At 41.4% G+C, this 21955-nt stretch overlaps 1 protein-coding gene across 3 annotated transcripts in view; it reads left to right on the plus strand.

Moving 5' to 3' along the window:
• chd7 (chromodomain helicase DNA binding protein 7) overlaps positions 1 to 18298 on the plus strand; it is a 77340-nt gene extending 59042 nt beyond the window's left edge. For 2 of the 3 annotated variants that reach the window (XM_076293369.1, XM_076293370.1), the window contains exons 24-38: positions 154 to 243; positions 699 to 802; positions 3624 to 3753; positions 5200 to 5257; positions 5348 to 5405; positions 5516 to 5849; positions 6120 to 6328; positions 6430 to 7227; positions 9976 to 10136; positions 10231 to 10458; positions 11888 to 12331; positions 14426 to 14623; positions 15745 to 15885; positions 15973 to 16077; positions 16175 to 18298. In XM_076293369.1, coding sequence (XP_076149484.1) covers positions 154 to 243; positions 699 to 802; positions 3624 to 3753; positions 5200 to 5257; positions 5348 to 5405; positions 5516 to 5849; positions 6120 to 6328; positions 6430 to 7227; positions 9976 to 10136; positions 10231 to 10458; positions 11888 to 12331; positions 14426 to 14623; positions 15745 to 15885; positions 15973 to 16077; positions 16175 to 17260 — 4144 coding nt within the window. In that variant the 3' untranslated portion in view covers positions 17261 to 18298. The remainder of the gene's footprint in view (positions 1 to 153; positions 244 to 698; positions 803 to 3623; positions 3754 to 5199; positions 5258 to 5347; positions 5406 to 5515; positions 5850 to 6119; positions 6329 to 6429; positions 7228 to 9975; positions 10137 to 10230; positions 10459 to 11887; positions 12332 to 14425; positions 14624 to 15744; positions 15886 to 15972; positions 16078 to 16174) is intronic. The other variant, XM_076293371.1, reaches the window with a different exon arrangement.
• The last annotated feature ends 3657 nt before the right edge of the window (positions 18299 to 21955 follow it).

Consider the following 21955-nt stretch of genomic DNA (forward strand, 5'->3'; position numbering starts at 1 on the left):
CACACCATGCAACTAACTCACTCTTTTGTTTTTCCTTTTTTTTAACTCTTCCTCCTCCCTTTGCACTGTTCCTTTGTTTCAGCCTCCTCCTTTTTCTGTTCTTTTATGGATGTTTTATTCTTTACAAAAAAGAAATCTCCCTGTCTTTTTCAGAGTCCTGCTACGGGTGCGCATGCTGTACTATCTACGACAGGAAGTCATTGGAGACCAAGCGGACCGCATCCTGGATGGAGCAGATTCCAGGTTGGCTTTTCTCATTTGTGTTGTTTCTGTCTCCTCTACCTCATCCCCTCACATGCAGTTGTGTGCACCATCGGCATGCAGCATTATCCTCCATCTTGTTCTCACCCATCCGCCCACCCCGGTCACCCAGATGTGCATGCATGTATAATGTAAACATGCTCACCATATTGATGCAAAGGAGGACTTCACAGAAGTTGGCTGTGTGTGTGTTGGTAGTGGGGTTGGATCTGGGGGGTAAACAGGCAGTATGCGCACATTCGCAGCCTGTAATAAGATCGGCCATGCACAAACAAGATGAGCTGCCTGGTGCTAATGACAGCAGTTCCGTCCCAGATGTCTGCTGATAGACATTAACTTGCTAGCCTAATCTGATGAGCAGCCCTGTAGTCATCTGAAGGCCCTTTTGAAATGACTTCTTTCCTGTTGTTTCTCATCATTATTTCTGTGCCCTCCAGTGAGCTGGACATTTGGATCCCACAGCCCTTCCACGCTGAAGTCCCCGCTGATTGGTGGAACAGTGAGGCAGATAAATCCCTCCTTATTGGTGTCTTCAAGCATGGTGAGTGTTCTACTCAGTCCCACCTCTTCACACTGACTTATGTTCACATGCTGTCAAAGATGGTCACCTGGTAATGACCAGGATGGCAACATTGTTGGTGCGGAGCTGTTTTAAGGTGTAGATGCTGGTGCACAGATTGCACTATTATAATGTGAGTTTTTGAATGAAAATAAACACACACATAAGCATTCATAATCCTGCACAACGGCATAGTAGAAAGCTCAGAGAAAGAATTGTAAATTCCTAGACTGACAGAAATGTTAAACATTCTTTGTAGTTTCAGGCACAGATGTTGTGGATGCTCATGGTTATAAAATATTGTTGTCAAGCCTATACAAGTCATTGAGTCTGGGGAAGGTGGCAAGTAGTTGTGCAGGATTTCACATGTAACCAGCTGTGTCAAGATGGCAGAACTCACAGCCTGAAGCCAACATGCATTCCAATGCTAGTGATCTTAACACTTGAAAAAAATACTAAATTTCATGCTTCTGCAAACTTAATCAAAGCATTCCCAGAATATCACATGAAATTCAGTGGTGTGGATCTTTCTCATAATTCCAATTCAGTGCTGAACTCTGTAGAGAAGGAAAAAGGTGGTAGATCCAGACTAGATGACCCATAAACCTCTTCATGACTACAATTTGTTTCAGGCCATGCAAGTACTGAGAAATAATGAGGGTGCAAAAATTCTAATTGAAATGTGCCGTTCTGGCAGTGTAGTGGAGAAAGGAACACTCCTACGGTACGGTAGGGTAGGTTGTAGAGGTCTGCTCTGATCACAGAAGTGGGTCCAGGCTGCCGCTCAACCTCTCCCCCCCCCCCCCCCCCCCGTGCACTCTCAGGATCCTCAGGCTCAAATCTGTTCTGCTTGGATAGTTTCAACGGGCGTTTCTCTTTCCCTGTCTACCAGTCTCACTGTATCCTGCCCCAAATTCCCCGTTTCAGTTTTTTTTCCCTACACAAGCTAATAATTATATTTGAACCATTGTATGTTGGATTGAAATGTGTGTTTGTTCAATTAAGCTCTCTTTTACAGTCATAATTATTTTCAATTATTTGGAAATTCATTTTTCCATGATTTCTTTTTGAACAGGGTTCACGTGGATCCTTAAAAAGTCTTAATATTTTTATTTCTGATATTTAAGACCTGGAACTGTCTGGAATTGTACAAGGGCAGGCATTAAATTTGATCTGGAGCAGAATGATTGTTGTGTAGCTTATATTCCGACTTGCCAACCTGTATGCATTTTGCATATTAGCTGCATTTTTTGACATAGAAAGTAGGCCTATGCTAGTACGTTATTCCCCTCTTTTGACCTGGTGCACAGTTGGGTGGCCAATGAGCTTTGAGTCTGTCAAGTTTTCGACCAATCACAACGCAGGATTAATTTCCCTTGGTTTCATCCATTGGCAAAAACATACAAGCGGGAATGATAGAATGTAGCCTAATGTCACAAGTCCGCACCAGCCCTGTTTACCTCTTGTTCCCCCTCTTCATTCTGTATGTCTGGCTCCTCAAGTGAGGACCATTTATGAGCTCCTTTGCAAAGGTAAACCGACAGGGAAAACGATTAAGAATTAAGTTAACGTTATGTGTGTATTTGCAAGCTAGTTTGGTTGTTTATAAGCTGCCAAAGGAAGTTACATTGTCCATGTAAACTAATACTGATAGTTAACGTAACTTTTCATAGTAGTCTCCTTGTTTATAACCTCAACTAAAGGGTAGGCTGCTCGGAGAGTGCAGACTTTTGCAAATGCCAGTATCTCGCAATGTTACTCTTAGTGTTTTCCATAAAACAGTAACAAACAAACTGCGCCAAAAAGTAATTATTTCAGCTAAGTCCGTAGCCTAATCATAATGAGAGGTGAAGGAAAAACAAGTGCATGTGTCACAGAAATTCCTAGAATGTTAGAGATGGCCATGCCTCCACAAGACTTCCCCACCATACATTGTGTACAGTCTGCAGTGCTGATATAGCCTGCTTAAACATACCCTATGTAATTTGCATTTTCAGAGCAATCTTTATGTATTGATATGGTGTTAAGTGAATTAAAATGAACAAAATTACGGCAATAAGCTACTTTGAAAGAAACACTGAAGTGTTAATTTGATGTTATGAGGGAGAGGTCTGTGTCAGTCCTTGATATCAAGGATTTTTCAAGCTGAGATTTTCAGAGTTAGGCTAATGAAGGCCTACTGTAAATGGTCATTTTTTTCAGGTACGCTCTCAATTTGAATTTACATTTCTGACATTAAGAAGTCAACTTATATGAAAATATAATTTGTTATGTCCGTTTTTCTAAAGTTTTTCAAAACATTTTCAACATAAAGTGTACTCCAAGCATTTCTTCAGGTTTGGCGGTTGTTTCACTTTACCTGCCTATCATTAAATTTATACATCAAAAATGCAGTATATATATAAGTATATATACTTTTTTGATCCTGTGAGGGAAATTTGGTCTCTGCCCAATCGGTGAATTAGTGAAACACAAACAGCACACAGTGAACACACAGTGAGGTGAAGCACACACTAATCCCGGCGCAGTGAGCTGCCTGCTTCAACGGCGGCGCTCGGGGAGCAGTGAGGGGTTAGGTGCCTTGCTCAAGGGCACTTCAGCCGCGGCCTGCTGGTCGGGGCTCGAACCGGCAACCCTCCGGTTACAAGTCCAGAGTGCTAACCAGTGGGCCACGGCTGCCCACAAAATATACCCTGATACCCTGCAGATACCCTGATGAACAATCTTAACACTGGTAGACAGTCCTGTGAAATGTGCTTGTTCTGCTGCTCTCACTCCCGTTGCTGTGCATTGTCTCTGCCAGGCTATGAGAAGTATAACTCGATGCGAGCCGACCCCAGTCTGTGCTTTCTAGAGCATGTTGGCATGCCTGACGCCAAAGCTATTGCTGCTGAGCAGAGGGGAGCGGACATGATGGCAGATGGAGTAGAAGGGTACGTTTTTAACCCACAAAACCTCAATAGAAATGTGACTCATTTTAAGGGTAGTGATCAAAAAGTGTGTTTAGCCAATTAATCACATTACACCCCTTACTTACACTTTGGATTTATATTAATTGTACGACGGATAAAATGGTTGTGATTTGTGTCTAAATTGCAACCATCATTGATATTCATCCATGACTGCACAGATATGATATTGAGTAGTGTTTATATAATGCAAAATGGAGAAAATGAGTTACCAATCACATTGGAGTATAGGTTTTTTTTATTTATTTATTTTTATTATTAAATCAGATTTGCAAATGCTGATCCAGACTTTCTGTACATTGCTAACACAAATTGATGCCATTGCTATCAATATGTTCAGTTCATATTTGTAAAACAGTGTCTATTACAAGCGTGTTCTAACCACTGTGGAATAGGGGTGTAAGAAAATATCGATAAAAACGAATACTGCAATATTTTATTTGGCAATACTGTATTGATTTTCAAAAACATAGAAGCTATTTATTTATTTATTTGTATTAATAGTTTACATGCAAGCACTTTATTTTGTTATTGACAGTTATGGGCAGAACATACTGTACAGTGTACTTGTTTGGCTAAAGCAGACTTTTTACTTACATTTTATACATATGATGTATAATATCAGTTTTTCTTATATTAGGCAAAAAAGAAAATCACATCGCAATATGGGGCGTGCCATGACTAAATGAGTCCTGTGTCGCTAACATGAGATATAGCGATTTGAAAGGAGAGAGGGTCAAAAAAAATCATAAAATATCATTTTTCTATTTTGACCACAAATACATACCTTAACTTCTAATGCAAAAAAATAAATGCTTAGATGAAACTTTTGTCACAAAGTCTGCCGTGGTTTGGTCCTACGTAGCCGACAGACACTCATTTTAATTTCCTAATCAAAGCTACCATCTTCCTTGGTTTGACTTATTTCTAGCTATAGCTATAACCTCAAGAGCTAGGCCTAGTCGTGGATATTCACTCCAAATGTGAGGATAATAAGATTGTTTTTGCAGACAGGAGATGCGAGGTGAATGCAGTAGGCGGCTACGTTACCACGCGTTAATGTGTAAACAGCTGATTTTCTCAGAAGGTCATTTTTCACTTGTCGTCGCCGCTTGCTCTTTTCTTTCCCTTGTTTCTCTGGATTGGCTGAACGAAACTAAACAAATGAGCACTTGTTTGAAAGAATAGAAACTATTTTTCGAATATGAAATAAATCTATTTTTCATTTTAGAGACATAGGACTAATTTAGTCATGGCACTCCCCATATATTGAATCATAACCCATATATTGTGATATGTATTGTATTACTAATATATAATATTATTGTACCTTACTGTGGAAACCTTCGCTTGGTTTGATGTTGGTTTGTTTTTTTTGTGTGTGTGTTGGTGATTGCTCCATTTTATTAGGGAGGATGAAGACCCTGAGTACAAGCCAGTGAGAATGCCATTCAAAGATGATATGGATGTAAGCTTTTAAGCCTTCTGTTTAAAGACATTTGTAGAATTCCCTTAAATTAAGTTATTTACATTCTGTGATCTTATTCTCTGTTTTCAGGATTTTACCAACTCTCCTCTTGATGATAAAGAGGAGACAATGGATGTGGAAAGTGAAGGTGTGAAATCCTATGTTGCTCCTTTAAATATAGGAAAGGCTATTGTAAATGCCATGTGTAGATGTAATTAACAACATGTCCCTTTTCATTCATATGTGTTTTGTCCTTAGTTAAAGCAGGGGACAGCTATAAGGCGGGGAACCTGTATTGGCCCCTAGCCTCAGCTCTGACTGCTCGTCTTCGCCGACTCATCACGGCATACCAGCGCACACACAAGAGGGAACAGCTTCGACAAGAAGCCCTTGCCAAGCCTGACCGCCGCCGCCGCCGCTTTCGTGAGGACCTTCTGGCTGTGGCTAGTGAGGTCGGAGCCTATGCAGCGCCAGAGGTGGGCAGTTTTCTGACAGAAGGTGGGCCGTTCATGACTAAAGGCTCGCCCTTCATCCCAGAGGGGGCAGCCCTCACGGGTGACGCTGGAGCGTTCTTCAAGGAAAGAAGGCAGAGGTAGGGCTCCTGGCATTGTAATGATACACTTTGATTTCTGTTGTTTTGCCTGTTGTTGATCATGTTGGTGGTTGTTTTTAATTTGTATTTATTTACTTGCCAATTCATTGAAGGGCGGTCCGGGGGTAATATTAAACACCTTTACATCTCTGTATACTTGTGTTTTCCCTCATCTAACCTAGTTGCATTTGTATCATTCCCTGTTGTCTCATTTTGTCTCCTTCCATTATCTGTCCTATTTTTTGTAACTTCTCTTTGTCTACTGTGTAGATGGACTCGTCGTGAGGAAGCTGACTTCTACCGAGTGGTGTCCACGTTTGGTGTAGTCTACGATGTTGCTCAGCAGTGCTTTGACTGGAGTCAGTTCCGTGCCTTTGCCCGCCTTGATAAGAAGACTGATGAGAGTCTGGAGAAATACTACTTCTCCTTTGTGGCCATGTGCAAGCGTGTATGTCGCATGCAGGCCAAAACTGACACAGGTAGACAAAAAGTAAAGTGTATCTGTCAGCTGTAAATGTCTTAATGTGTCTTGAACGCTTAAATAACTCCTTGTGTGTCCTCTTGGCTTTTTTACCCTCAGACCTGGCTGATCCCACCCTAATCATTGACCCAATCACTGAAGAGCGTGCGTCACGTACACTTTATCGCATTGAACTGTTGCGACGGATCCGTGAGCAGGTCCTACCTCATTCCATGCTGGAGGAGAGACTGCTCCTATGCCAGCCCAGCCCAGAGCTGCCTGCCTGGTGGGAGCCTGGCCGCCATGACAAGGACCTGCTACGTGGAGCTTCCAAGCATGGTGTCAGCCGCACAGACTACCACATTCTGAATGACCCCGAGTTGAGCTTTTTGGAGGCTCACCGACGTTTCTCCCAGCCACTGGGAACCTCTCTCAATCCACCAAGCCAGAATACCCCCTCCAGCTTGCCTAAAGATGAGCAGGTAGAAGCAGGCAAGGACAAGGAGCAGCCGGAGGCTATTGCAACCTCCTGTAAAGCAGAGAAGAGTGACTCTGAGCGAGAAGAAGTTAAGGAGGAGGTGAAATCAGGTGCAGCCTCACCTAAAGAAGTAGTGAAGGAAGAAAATGAGGAGGAAGAAATAAAGGAGCTGAAGGAGGAAGAAATTGAAGAAATGGTAGTTGAGAAGGCAGAGGAGGATGAAAAGAGTGCCCCTGAAAAGGACGGTGAGGAGAAGATCCTTGTCAAGCAGCCTGTGGAAGAATTGCTTGAGTCCAAAGAGGAGCAAAGCCCAGCTGCAGAAAAGGAACCTGTGACTGAGGGGGAGGTCACATCCGAGAAAGGCTCAGAAAAGCTCTCGGAGGAGGAGGAAGAGGAGAAAATTGATGACGACAAATCAGAGAAATCATCTCAGGCAGAAGGTACGTTACAGTGAATGAATGTCTGTGTAGAGATAGAAGATCCACATGTAAATTCAAACTTGAGGTCTCTTTCTAGGTATTTCTGATTGTTTTGGCAGCCACTTCAAAATGGAAATCTAATCATACAAATGATTATAATACTGATTCTGAAAACAGTTTTTCTGAATACTGTTTTAATTGACAGCTAATTTTTATGTCCTCACCAAATATATTTTGATGTATTGTTATGCGAAGGACGATTCAACACAAACTTTTATTATCAATGTGGACAGTACTCTTATTGGTGTTGGCCTGGTTTTTACTACCTTTTAGATAGTTGGCTCACTTGTTGTAGATCACAATTCTTTACTGCTGCTTGAAATGCATCATTATATTTTAGACATACAGGGCCAGTTTCCCATACATGGATTAAGCCTTTTTTGAAGTTTTTGCATTACTATCTTTTAATGACTTTACAGAGGTCTCAGGAATATGCAATACTGACTATCTTCTATCCTTTTCTTCAGCACAACCTAAGCAATATGATTAAAGTAATGTAATTTCATCTTGATCAACTATATACAGTAATTTACACGTTGTGTATAAACTGCAGGACAGTGTTTTATGCAAGTTAAAAAAACGAAACCATATTAACTGCCCCGTGTATTAACCTCATAGCTGAAGAAATTTTGCAAAATCAATATTAAAAATAAACCTTGGCTAATAGTAGGGGAAATTACGGTATACAAACATTAGCATTATTATGAAAATGCACTGTACTGTTATCACTGGACTTCCTATTACAGTGCATGAAAATGCACTTCTGCTTCTTCTGTCTAATTCAGCTTTAACCGTTTAATGTAGAAACTTTGTTCAAACTTTGTAACGTAGGTCTTGAAAAGAACACTATTTTTCATTTTTGCAAACTTTATTCACCTTATTCCTCTCGCCAACACAGGTGCCGCCATCTTTGTCTGCATTGTGTCCGTTGCGATACATTGTGATACATTCAGATAGCAGAGTTCTATCGAGATGACTGGCATGTTATGGGCAGGGTGCGATTTGTAGGGGGGGATGGTGAGGATTTCCTCCCCTCTGGTTTTCCTATCCCTATCTCTGCTAAATTATTTTTATCGTCGGGGGGCACAACATTTATCCCCCTCTGCCCCTCATATTGATTAATGCTACTTCATTTAAGTAAAGCGCTGCAACGTGAGAACAGTCTAGTAGGCTAGCCTACATAATAATCTGACATCAGAAACGCACCGTCACCGCACTGATGCTGCTGACACAGTGGCTGCGTGATAACTTAATTTGGCCTTGATCGATGGCTAGGTTCAATGGAAAAGTTAGCTGGACAAATGAAAGAAAACGAGAAGGATTCAGTGAAGCATAATAATGTTTTAGAATTTCAAAATTAGAAAACTGATGCAACTGAGATGGAGGACAACTGCACGTAGAGTAGAACGTAGGCCTATTGTCCGAAGGAACCTACATTAAATGAGGAGATATTTGCTGAATGTCACAAAAAGTGTTACAGAGATTGCTTGGCATCACTTAATCAATGGCTCTCTACCGAAACACCTGTAGTTTGCGGAGGACGAACGAGAAAGCACTCGTTTGATAAATCAGCCAGTAGTAGACAAATAACTTTTAGAAATAATCTGTACTGCAAAAACGAATGTTGGTGGCTATTTAAAACATCTAGCGGGTGTTTTAACAGCTGCAAGAAATAGAGGCTTCATGGTCTTTATGTTCTGGTTCGTAAATTATTTTCACAAAACTTCAAGTTGCCCTATTACTTTACTCTCCAAACTCTTCACTGCACTGTAGGCAATTAACTGACAGTATGATAGGCTATTTATTTTCTGTAGGCTACAATAAACACATTTATTTTTTCAACTTTTGCAATATTACGCACTTGGCTACTGAACGCAAATCAGCAGGAGAGAGAATGCACGTAGCCTACGCAGCGTGTAGCGCATAGGCTATTTGGTTACCAACTAACACTGTTAGCCAATTCACTAACTTAAGACTTCAGTGCCATCATTTACAACGTTTTTTTACACAACAAATACAGAAAGGTTGGAGGCAGCAAAAGTAGAGAAGTCATTTCAGATGGGGCAAGAACAAGGTGAATTTGTATGCTTGTCAAAACGTAGTCCTACCCTGCATTAGAGGAGCTGATCATCATACCAAGCACACTCGCTGTTTAAAGTCATACACCACGGTAAACTAAAACTAAAATGTTACAAAGGTGGCAAAAATAACATAGGGTATTATTAGCCATGACATTACTAGGCTATGAATCGTTCGGTTTTTTGGGGGGGGGGGGGGTTACAAACTTCAAAATCATCCCCCCCTCTGGTTTTTACACAAATCGCACCCTGGTTATGGGTCATCCTCAAATTAGGATTTTGTTGACTTGAGACATGTCTGTAATACACCTTTCCTATCTGAAGTTAGGATAACACGGACTTAGGTTCTGTAATGACTTTCTTAACATAGTTACCATGGTTACCAAACAGATAAGATAGGATTTGCAAGTTAGGTTAGGCCTTATTTCAAATACAGGTCAATGTAGGTCAAAAAATATCAATAATTATAAATATCGACTGATATGAAACACTTTTATGGTGATGGTTTTCAGCCATATCACCCAGCCCTACTCTCAAAGAAACACATTCATTTGAGGGATGGAAAGGGCTCACTCATTTTGTTGTTCTATAAACTGTCTAATATTTTGAGAATCTTCTTTTTGTCACTCAGTTGGAGTGACTTCTGACAGGAAGAACTTTGATGAGGAAAGCAATGCATCCCTGAGCACAGCTCGGGATGAGACGCGAGACGACTTCTGTGCTGATGATATGGAAGGGTCAACAGCTCAGACGCTCTCTGACCGCCCGCTTACCTTTGCTTTCTGGCCTAAGGTTAGCCAACAGCTTCAGCCACATACGTGTTCAACATAATGTGCAGGAACCTGCAGTCATTCATTTAACACTGTGTGCATTTTCACTTGTGTAGGACCGGATTATGATCAACCGTATGGACAACATCTGTGAAGCGGTCATTAAGGGTAAATGGCCCACCAACAGAAGGCAGTTCTTTGATTTCCCAGGCCTGTTACCTGGTTACAGCTCTATGATGGTGGACAGCCCTCTACAGAGGAGGAGCCTGGGAGATCTGTCCATGAGTGGGCAGACAAGCTTCAACGGTAGTGATGACCTCACCAAGTCCCCAACGGTCAGCAAGGTAGTCACTGATCATCTCCACTTCATCATATTTATTCTATTCTTTTGCACATCACAATCTCTCTGATGCATTAGCCTTAATATTTTAAAACTGTCTGTGTGTGTGACCTCCAGGGTAGGAATTTCACGACGGCCATGGCCGTCGTAGCTCCTTGCGTTGGCCGAGATGCCCCTTTGAAAATCAGAGGTTTACAGGCCACTGTGGCCTTGGTGCCCCCTTCTCTCAATATTCTGGTTTGCGTCGGACTAATAGCGTATTTTATTAGCCTATGGCCTGACAAAATAATCTTTCACAGTGCAATTTGTTGTAGCATTTTATGCAGTGGAAAAGTGACAGCGCACGGCAAGAAAGTGCGTCCAGATTCCCATTCTTCTCAGTTAAACTACTCGTGAAGTAGCCTACCCATCATACAGGCATCACAAGTATCACATCACATTAAAGAGCTTTTTCTCAGCTTTTAAACGATGTTAGCCATTTGGTGAACGGTTCGCGAGACAAATAAATACTATGATTAAATTGAATCATAAATTCTAGGATCTGCGCCCATCTCCCTCATTCATCTTGGAATACTTAACGAACCCTTCGTTCAAAACATGGCAAACCACATATCAAAATAAACAGCAGACCTTACCGAACACGAAGGTTTAAAGCAGTCCCCTGTACAGTTAGCCATTTCAGAGTAATCCGGTTTTGAATTTGTAGCAAATTTCGACATGCCTGTCTCCAAATTTGGGCTTTAAGTTTCACAACGTGTTTAATTTTTTTCCTATGTGATTTCATAACATGCCAAATACAAAATAAATGTTACAAATATTGCCTAGATGTCGGTAAATATTAAAATCAGAGGATATACAGCTGACTAAGAGTTTGTTAAAGTAGCCTTAATGATGACAAAATGCTAAGCATGCATCTAGGCTATTTGAGTTTCCTAAAGCTGAGCTGTGCTTAAATTATTCAATACATGATTTCATAACAGGCCAAATATAAAATAAATGTTAAATATAGCCTAGATATCTGTAAATATTAGATGATCAGATGATTTACAGTTCTATATAATATGTCATGTTTCATGTTTTTGTAATGTTCATACAGTGATGCAGGTCTATTGAATAGGCTAAATACAATTTCAATCATTTTTATAGCCTACTGTATGGTTAACTTTGGCCTTGGTGCCCTGACATGTGGCCTTTGTGCCCCCCACCAAATATGCCCAACTGAAGGCCAAGTGGCCTTGCCCCCAAAATGGTGAAATTCCAAGCCTGGTGACCTCTACACAGACCAGAGATAGACTAACACAAAAATCACACTACAGTGTTTTTATAAACCACTTCATAGTTTTGTAATAAGTTGTTCAAAATATTTTGCTTGTTAGGTACTTTTATTCCTGCATAATAAGTGGATTCATAATGTAGTTGTTTGGGGCTTTCAGAAGGATGGTTCTAAAGCGCCTACTCCCTCTGTGCAGGACGAGGCCCTGAGTCTATCAGTCCCGCGTCGGCGGCGGCGACGCAGGAAGGTGGAGATTGAGGCTGAGCGTGCTGCCAAACGGCGTAATCTCATGGAGATGGTGGCGCAGCTGCGGGAGTCTCATGCCTCTGATGACCAGGCCCATGCCATGGACCTGACTAAATCTCTGCATGGTCTACCAGCCCCCTCCTCTTCCTCAACCTTTTCTGCTGGCCTGGCCTCCTCCTCTTCTGCTGCCCTGAAGGCCCAGATGGAGCTGCTGCAGGCAGGCACACTGGGGCGGCCACGGGCCAATGGCTCCCTACTGGATATAGAACTGCCCACACGTCGCAGAAGGGGCCGCAGGAAAAATGTGGAGGGCTTGGAGCTCCTATTCATGGGGAACAAGAGGGCTGCAGAAAGTGCTGTAAGTGTAACCATGTATACAATCTTGCATATGGCTTTATGTTTAGGCTGTAGGCTTAAGTCCTGCTAAACATAACTGTCTAGTCATCTGTCTCTTATTTGAATTTTAGTTATTGTTTAGAATTACCTTTTGAACTATGTTGGCTCTGTTCTTAAGTAATTGAAACACTTCAGACCCATCAGGATTTCACTTTTTTTATATAGAATTTCTTTTTCTGATTGCTTTGTGGTGGTGGTTTCTAAAATCTGTGTGTTTTCCGTTAAACCCCTTCATCTCCACACTCCAGTAATCAGAATTCCGGTCATTTTAAATTAATTAATAGGCCTAACATTAAATAGGCTTATTGCACAAGATATAGGCCTACAATATGTTACTACAACAACTTAAATATAAACTTAGCCTATGAAACTTTTTTGTTTACACAAGCAGCGCAATAGGCTTTTATTCTATGAAATCATGCTGCAAGTAAGCAGGAGTTGCAGTTGCGTTTGCTAATTTATTAAGCTTGGCTTCAACTAATTTATTGGGACTAATCCCAGGGCAACCTATATTTTTGGGTGGGCACTGGGCTGAGCTGTATTAAAAAAACAAAAAAAAAAACCTTTTCAATATCAACCACACCCCGAACATAAATAATATACATAAAAGATATTGTTCTTGATTCTTTATTGAACTGTGTACAATTCTATGATTGACAACCAAAATTGAATGAATTGGGGGTTTTTTCCCCCTTTTTTCTGTTTACCTGTATGTATGTTATGATAATTCCACAAGGATACACTGCTAGTAGCCTAGCCTAATTTCATAGCATTTACATTGGATGGCTGCTAGGCCACTTGCAGTGTTAAGGCAGGTCATAACGATCTTGGATAATATTCCATTTCCAGTTGTTGTCCTTAGGGCTACTAAACACACTACCACACCAGTCAGCTTTCAATTGTTTTCCTGACAAATCCTATGAGTTTACTGCACACAATTGTGATTAGGCTGCCCTGGGCTAATTTAATGTAACTAACTCATGTTTGTCAAATATGTATCCATAATCTCAATTTAGGCAGTCAATCTCTATATCAAACCTGTTACATGTCCACTTCTCTACCTCCCTGCCTACAGTTTGCGTGACTTATACTGGAAGTAGGCTGACCTCCTCTACTGCTTGTGCAAAGCTAATTCTAAACTACTGGTGCTGACGAAGCTTAATAAACTGTGTGGAAATATATAGTTTTTGATTTAGTGATGTTTAAATATATAGGCAATTATGGCTATTTAAATCATATGCCCAGCAGATTTTCTGTATGTCTGGTATTCTGGAATATTACCCAACATTTTGTCCGGCCAAAAACAAGTCTAGCGTAACCTCTGTAACCAACACCACCAGAACTTGAAGAGTTTAGTTAGGAAGCACTTCAGTTTTTGGGCTGTAAATAAAACCATTGAGAAGGATAAAAGTGGTATGAGAACTGTGCAAACATGAGTTCCCATTTCATAGCACCTCTCTTTGCTAATTGTTTTGTATAAATGTAGCAGTCCTGCTTGTTAATGTGCATGAAACTTCACACCAGTAGCCTAAATCCTCTTAGATTGCGGTCTCATACGTCTCTGACGCCCTCTTCAGATGTATTCCAATTACTTGTTAGTTGCCTATATATAAGCAAAAAAATGGTCATGAAAAATCTATTGTTTAAACTAGTCTACATTACAGTTTTGAATATTGGAACAGGTTTTTTCATGAAATTGAGAGCCCTAACGATGAACAGCAGTAGAATAAACACTAGCACACTGCCTTAAGTTTAATGTCATGTTTGAACACTGTTTGCAATTACACAATTGAATAAAAGCCAGAATAACAGAATGCATTGCCTAGAGATGGATGAATGTCACTGCAGTGGCAGTGAGACTGACCGACTGCATAACCTTGAACCATGTTCAGGGGGCCAGCGAAAGTGGAATGAAATCACCACTCAGAATCTAGGCTTATTTTATGTGCAGTAAAAGAAAATTGTGAAAAAATAAGGTATACTTTTGTTAAATTCCACAATGGGAATCGAGGTAAGAAAAACGGAGGGACTGATTTATTTTATGTCTTTGTCGCAGGATGATACTGAGCGGACCAAAGCATTGGAGGAGGGTGGTTGCTTTCCAGCACGGGCCCCCAAACACATTCCTTCTGCTGGCAACAAGGGCCCTGGCAGGGGGCGGGAGGTGGGAGAGGACGGCCCTAGCACCAAGGACCTGAGGGAATGGCTACGACAACACCCCACCTACACCATGGATATGCCTGGATATGTACCAGTAAGCAGCAGTTACTCTCATCACTTGTGAAATAAGACTTAATGTTTCTTGTGTAGGGCTGTAACGATATGCATATCGAAACCGAAATCGCGACACTCATATTCACAAACCTGTGTCGCGGTGTGAGAAGGCAGAATCGCGACACACCCCTTCCAGTGTTTCCCATAGCACTTTGCAGCTTAGGTGGCCGCCTAAGCATCACACAGTGCGTTGTCCAAAAATAAATAAATCATAATTTCGTAGCTCTCGTAGATTTCATTGTAGAGCTATGCGTGCAACTTTACCAAACACTGGCCTATAGAAGTACTCTAAACCCCCTCTCCTTGCCCCGTACTCTCTCTCTCTCTTTCTCTTTCTTTCTTTCTCTCTCTCTCTCTCTCTCTCTCTCTATATATATATATATATATATATATATATATATATATATATATATATATATATATATATATATATAGACATGCAACTCAGCATGCACATTTAATCCAAATAAAACGTTCGTGAAACAATCCTAAAAAAGCAGCAAGGACACATTGAAGACAACTAAGTTTGCTAAATTGTTATTAAATCTGCTTAGCATCATTAGCACGCTACGCAAATTTGTCTCTCTCAAAACTCTTGCATTCAAGTTGACTGATCATCTCAATACCAATGTTTTCTAAGACTCAAAAGGGCCTGTCCCAAGGAGAAAGTATTACCTTGAAACTTAAACACACGTGGGGAAACTGAACAGTCCAACCAGTAGACTATGATAAGTTAGCCAACTAGTCTAGGCCTACTATGTTTACAATATTTCCAGGCTTCAACCAGAGCTGCTGACCGCTGAAGCAGCAAGAAATAGGTAGAGCTGTAATAGAAATAGTATACCTAGACTTTAATCTGCATAATGTGTGCCGTCATGAATATCAGGAATCCAGTATTTTTGTTGTTTATCAGTTGTCAATATCATTATACTATTTATATGTGTATATGTATATAGTGTTCAAATCAGTCCAGTTTGTACAGGTTTTCAAATATTCTAATCCTCTAGTGTTCCAAATTATTAAAATGTTATTTTATAAAATGACACTTGTGCTCTCTCTCTCTCTCTCCCTCTCTGATTTTCACTTTTTTGTACCATGAAGAAGAGTGAAGAACTGCTTCTGTCACAGTTTCCTAAACCTAAGCAAAAGAGGCATCGCTGCCGCAACCCCAACAAGATAGACATAAACACACTAACCGGTGAAGAGAGGGTACCAGTAGTGAACAAGCGAAACGGACGCAAGGTACGCTGGCATGCTGTGTTCTATTTCTTTGTATTTGTGTACATTGTTTGTGTGAGATCCCTGTAATAATTATTTTTGTCTTTAAAGATGGGAGGAGCCATGGCACCTCCTATGAAGGACTTGCCCAGATGGCTCATGGAAAACCCTGAGTTTGCTGTGGCTCCTGACTGGACTGAAATTGTCAAGCAGTCCGTAAGTAATTTACAGAACATTTTCGTTTCTTTGCTTCCACTTGTGATTTTCTGTGTCTGCTCATAGATATGCTCATCTTTCTGCTCTCGCCTTTTAGGGCTTCCTCCCCGAGTCCATGTTTGACCGCCTTCTGACTGGTCCTGTCGTTCGAGAAGAAGGTGTTCGCCGTCGAGGCAGGAGACCCAAATCAGAGATTGCCAAGGCAACAGCAGCTGCAGCAGCTCAGGCAGCAGCAGCAGCAGCAGCTTCCACTGCCGGTGTGAACCCTCTACTGATGAATGGCCTCTTTGGGGGTATGGACCTCACCAGCTTACAGGGCCTACAGAACCTTCAGAGCCTTCAACTGGCTGCAGGGTTAATGGGCTTTCCTCCAGCACTGAGTGGGGTTGGAGATGGCAAGCATTCAGCCTCAGCCATGCTGCCCCTCATGCTGCCTGGTATGGGGGGCCTCCCTAATATGTTTGGCCTGAGCAGTCTGTTCGGAGCTGCCGCTGCTGCAACAGCATCTCCTTCTAATGGAAACAACTCCACTGTGAACACCAATGAACAGGGAGACACAGTTGCAAAAACCCTGCCCAAGAATGATGCCAATGAAGAGGTAGAAGAGAAAGAGGGTGAGGCTGAAGAAAAGGACAAAGACAAGACTAATGCTTCCAGTGAGGTGGAATCCACCGAACCTAACGGAGAGGCAGCATTGGCTGCAGCAGCTGCTGCCGCTACTGCGGGCATGTCCACCAACGCACTAGCTTTTAATCCCTTCCTGCTTTCCACCATGGCCCCTGGCCTCTTTTATCCCTCCATGTTCCTCCCAACAGGCCTGGGAGGGCTGGGCCTGCCTGGCTTCTCCCCAACCTCACTGGCTGATTTGCAGAATGCTATGAATGGAGCACTGGGAGCTACAAGTGAAAACAGGGAATCCACGAAGCGGCCCGAACCAGACCAAGACAAGCCAGCTGCTGCAACCACTGCAGACACAACCATTGAGAACAGTGACTCAGAGGAGAGTCAGAACAAGACTGCGGAGTCATCAGCACTAGATGAGGATATAGCTGGACCAGCTGAGGAACTGGACTCCTTAGAAGGAGGAGAAGAGGATGACGATGATGATGATGACGATGATGATGATGATGATGATGACGACGACGATGATGTTCCTGAAGAGGATGGGGATAAAAGTGATTAGAAACTGGCCTTCTGATGTTACCCCTGGGCTTATTGACCATTCAGTGCTAGAGTTCTTTTTGATGAATTGTTAGTCCAGTTGTTTACATGCCAACTCCAAACAATTATCAAATTTGGTCATTTTTTTTTCCTGTTGAATGGCGTGCTGAAATGGGGGGGGTGGGGGGTGCTAACAATGGATAAGCTGTCTCTGTAACCATTAGCATAGCGAGGGGAAAAGGCAAACAAGTAGAGCTGTGCGGATGTCAAAAGGGTGACTGTTTTTGTTTTAGTTTATTTTTGTTTATCTGTTTTTAAGCACAGTGGTGCTTTCTAGATGAGAGAAATTTCCTCTGAAATATTATAGGAAGTAATTTTTCAAATAGTGCTATGCTGCTTTTTCTTTTCATTGTTTATGTTATGTTTTTTTTCTCTACTGTTGACATTGAAACAATATGTAGTATCTTGTGAAAATTCGGTGGCATACAATTAAAAACGGCATTAAACAACCTCTGCTGCTGGAAAAAAGGAACTTTTTTTCGATGTACTGTTGAGCTGTGAGGAGCGGGATGAAGTTCTCACATATCATAGCCTACACTCTGACTGTTCTGAGTCTCTCACACTGACAATCCCAACAGGGGGTGAGGAGACCTCTCAACCTGTGGAGACAGCAATAACGAAGGCAGCTTTTGAATGTTCAATTTTACTCAAATCATCGGGAAGTGTGGAGAAATACATCAACTAAAATTTTACTGCAGTCAATTTGTCTCATTATGTCCATGTTGATGCACTGGTGTTAAACAGAAATGAAATCAGGTACCTTTATCTATTGAATGGACTTTTGTTACTTTAGCCACAAAGCTGAACAGCATTACCTCAATTCTAACTAGCCTTGAAGTTTACAGACATAAATGTTGTAAATGTAATTTTCCTTTCCTTTTGTGTTTTTTTCCCTTTTGTTTTGTTTTCAAACCATCATGTTTGATGATCTGTAAATGGCTGCCAACTGTAGTAATGATGCTTTTAATAAAAGTGACTCAATATTCGCCTAGGAAACCAACATGAGTGTGTGGTGTTTGTGGATTCACAATGACATGCATTCTAGGCCTTCTTGTGTTTACAGTATGACTATTGTTCCTTATCCAGCTCTACTAAATGAATATGATCAGTTCATAATGAACACTGAGGTGTGCCTTGTTGCCCTTACACCCAATCGGGAGGCGGAAGGTATTTTTATTGAGTTCTCTGTGTGTGTGTGTGTGTGTGTTCACTCACATAACATACAAACTAGAGGGTCTCCATATCTGTCGTCTTATGTGATCCATATGCAGGAAGTTTTCATATACTGATCAGCAGTTACCTTTCTATGCTGACCAGCAGATACTTTTCTATACTGACAAATTAAAGTGATAAAACTGCACTCTCAAGCGTTTTTCTCATTGCTTATTTGCTTATTATTATTAGACCCGGTCCAAACACACTGATGACTGCTTAGGCTGAAGGGCATCTGTGTGGACATGGTCTTAAAAAATAAGCCATGAGAAAAAGCTTGACAGTCCAGTTTTATCACTTTAATTTGACACTTTCGTTATAACGCTCACTTGAAATTGTTCCTTGCCTGGAAGTTGAGCGCGCCTGTTCTCACTACTACCTTTCTATACTGAACAGCAGTTACCTGACTGCTCTTTGGCAAGTTGCAAATTGCGGATGCGAATTGGCATGTCATGAATTTCCCTTCTGGAGGCAAGATTGCTCTGGCATAATCAAATTCTATCTATATTCTTTTGGGGGCTTTAACCACATGCATTCCTATACAAATTTCAAGTTTTTGCCTGAAATTGGGCATTGGGGGGGCAAGGGCATTGTTCCCACCTCTTTCGGGGCCAACCATCAAATAATGGACCTCTAATAGAAAGCTCAGAACCTGTAGTTTTCGTAGGAAACCGTCAAAATAACAGATGTATTGACAGAGTTAGAGGCTAGAATATAGTTCAGGGGTTCCATGTTCCATATGTGTTGTGCATGCATTACTTGAAAAGAACTAGCTCCAGTTATGTATGAACAGTGAAGGTAACTATCTCTTGTGAAAAACGTGAACTTGAAGAAGTGAAAATTGAACAATAGAACTATGAATATTGAACAACTTCAAGCTACATCTATAAGTGTGAACATGCTTAACAAAATATGGGAACAAAACATGGGAACTAAACGTGCATTACGAATATAATCAGTGGGAGCCCTGCTTGTTTCCCTGCAACAAGAAGCTTCCATCTGGGGGTGATGGAAGACAGTGACACCCTCAGAGTGTTTGAAATGCCCAGTCGATTGCGCAATTTGGTCTTAGTTGCAGTCATTGCCGAAAACCCGGCCTCGCACCGGTAGATACGTGGTGGGAAACGTTTTCAGCGCTTTTACGGCTATCTCGGGATATTCTGCTTTGGTTTTGATCCAAAAACCCGCCAGAGAGGTTTCCTTATACACACTCTTAAGCAATTTCGATCAACTGCTCTTCCTCCTGCGCTTACAAGTTAGGACTATTCGGGATATTGACAAATGGGTTGCGGACCCACTCATTGGTTTGCCGTGGATCTTTGGAGGATGGGAAGTAACGCTCAAACTCATTTGAAAGCGCAACAAGGTGATCGCGCACCAGCTGCGAGAGAAAGGGCCCTGCCTCAGTCTCTCCCAAAACCCACTACTGTTTGGAACATATCAAATACACGGTCCACTCGTCGTCCCCACAAATCAAGCTTGGCTTTAAATGCAGCGACTTTATCTGCCAGTTTAAAGACAGTCGTCATTCTCCCCTGGAGTGACAGGTTGAGGTCATTAAGCAACCCGAATATGTCACACAGGTAAGCGAGTTTTGACACCCAGTCCTCATCACTAAAATGTGCAGCTAACGGTGACTTTTTTTCTGTAAGAAATCTCTGCAGCGGCTCTCGCAACTCAAACACTCTGGCCAGTACACCAGTGACCTGCTAAAGATGCTTGTTTTTTTTGTTGCTCATTCTAGCAGTTTAGTTAACTTCGTGTGACACTACCGTTCGCCAAGAACTGATCAAGTGAAGTGAGCTGACCTGAGGCTGCGCAGCGCTGAAGGCAATATGTAAAAGTGTTGAAGGCGGGACAGACAGACGTAAGAAAATAGACCTTGCAAAATGCAAACATGCGTGCAATCAAACAACTGCATATAGGCCTATGCCATGTAAAAACGTGACATTATTGCGAATTAAATTTTGTTTAGTTTGCATGCATTTTTTTTAAAACTCATGTCGTAGGCTACGGCCCGGTTAGGAATGTCCGGCCCGGTGGTTGGGGACCGCTGCTTTAGACTATTCTTTGCCAAGGTATGCCCATGCGTTTTGTAAAATGCCTATGGAAACTCCCCATAGGACTTTTTGTTTTCCAAAATGCATACTGCACATGAAACCCTTTGTGTAGAACAGGCTTGGAATTTCAACATTCTGGGGGCAAGGCCACTTGGCCTTCAGTTGGGCATATTTGGTGGAGGGCACAAAGGCCACATGTTAGGGCACTAAGGCCAACGTTAACTATACAGTAGTAGGCTATAAAAATGATCAAAGTTGTATTTAGCCTATTCACTGCAGTAGACCTGCATCACTGTATGAAACATTACAAAAACATGAAACATGACACATTACATATAACTGTAAATCATCTGATCATCTAATATTTACAGATATCTAGGCTATATTTAACATTTATTTGATATTTGGCCTGTTATGAAATCATGTATTGAACAATTTAAGCACAGCTCAGCTTTAAGAAAGTCAAATAGCCTAGATGCATGCTTAGCATTTTGTGATCATTAAGGCTACTTTCACAAACTCTTAGTCAGCTGTCCTCTGATTTACCGATATCTAGGTGACATTTGTAATATTTATTTTGTATTTGGCCCGTTATGAAATAATGTGAAACAATTTAAACACAGTGTAAAACTTAAAGCCCAAATTTGGAGACATCCATGTATGTTGAAATTTACTGCAAATTCAAAACGGGATTACTCTGGAACGGCTAACTGTACAGGGGACTGCTTTACACCTTTGTGTTCGGTAAGGTCTGCTGTTTATTCTGATATATGGTTTGTCATGTGTTAAACGAGGAGTTCGTGAAGTATTCCGCCGAGATGAATGGGTAGGGAGATGGACGCAAAACCTTCAGTAGAATTTATGATTAAATTGAATGATATTATTTACTTTTCTCGCGAACCGTTCATCACAGCAATTAGCGGCTGACATCGTTTAAAAGCTGAGAAAAAGCTCTTTCGTGTGATACTTGTGATGTCTGTGTGATGAGTAGGCTACTTCGCAAGTAGTTCAACTGAGAAGAATGGGTGAATTTGGACGCACTTTCTTTCTTGCGCTAACTTTCTCCACTGCGTAATTTGCGCTGTGAATGCTAAGATTGTTTTGACAGGCCATAGGCTAAATATATATCGCTATTAGGTGGACGCAAAGCAGAATATTGAAAGAAGGGGGCACCACCCAGCTAACAATTGATGGTTTCCAAAACGTTCTGGGAACCATAGTTTTTGGTTTCGGAAACGTTAGTTTTTGGTTCCCAAACGTTACCCTAAGGTTAGTTTTTGAGCAAGTTTTGGTTCCCATGGAAAGTTTGCTGAACGTTCCGGAAACGTTAGTTCTTGGTTATATAAAACGTTCCCTGAACGTTCCCCTAACGTTATCTAAAGGTT

Source organism: Alosa pseudoharengus, unplaced genomic scaffold (assembly GCF_046254945.1).
Source record: "Alosa pseudoharengus isolate Yale_2024_CS ecotype anadromous, Long Island Sound unplaced genomic scaffold, YU_APseudo_1.1 YU_APseudo_1.1_scf_2, whole genome shotgun sequence".
Taxonomy (NCBI): Eukaryota; Metazoa; Chordata; class Actinopteri; order Clupeiformes; family Clupeidae; genus Alosa; species Alosa pseudoharengus.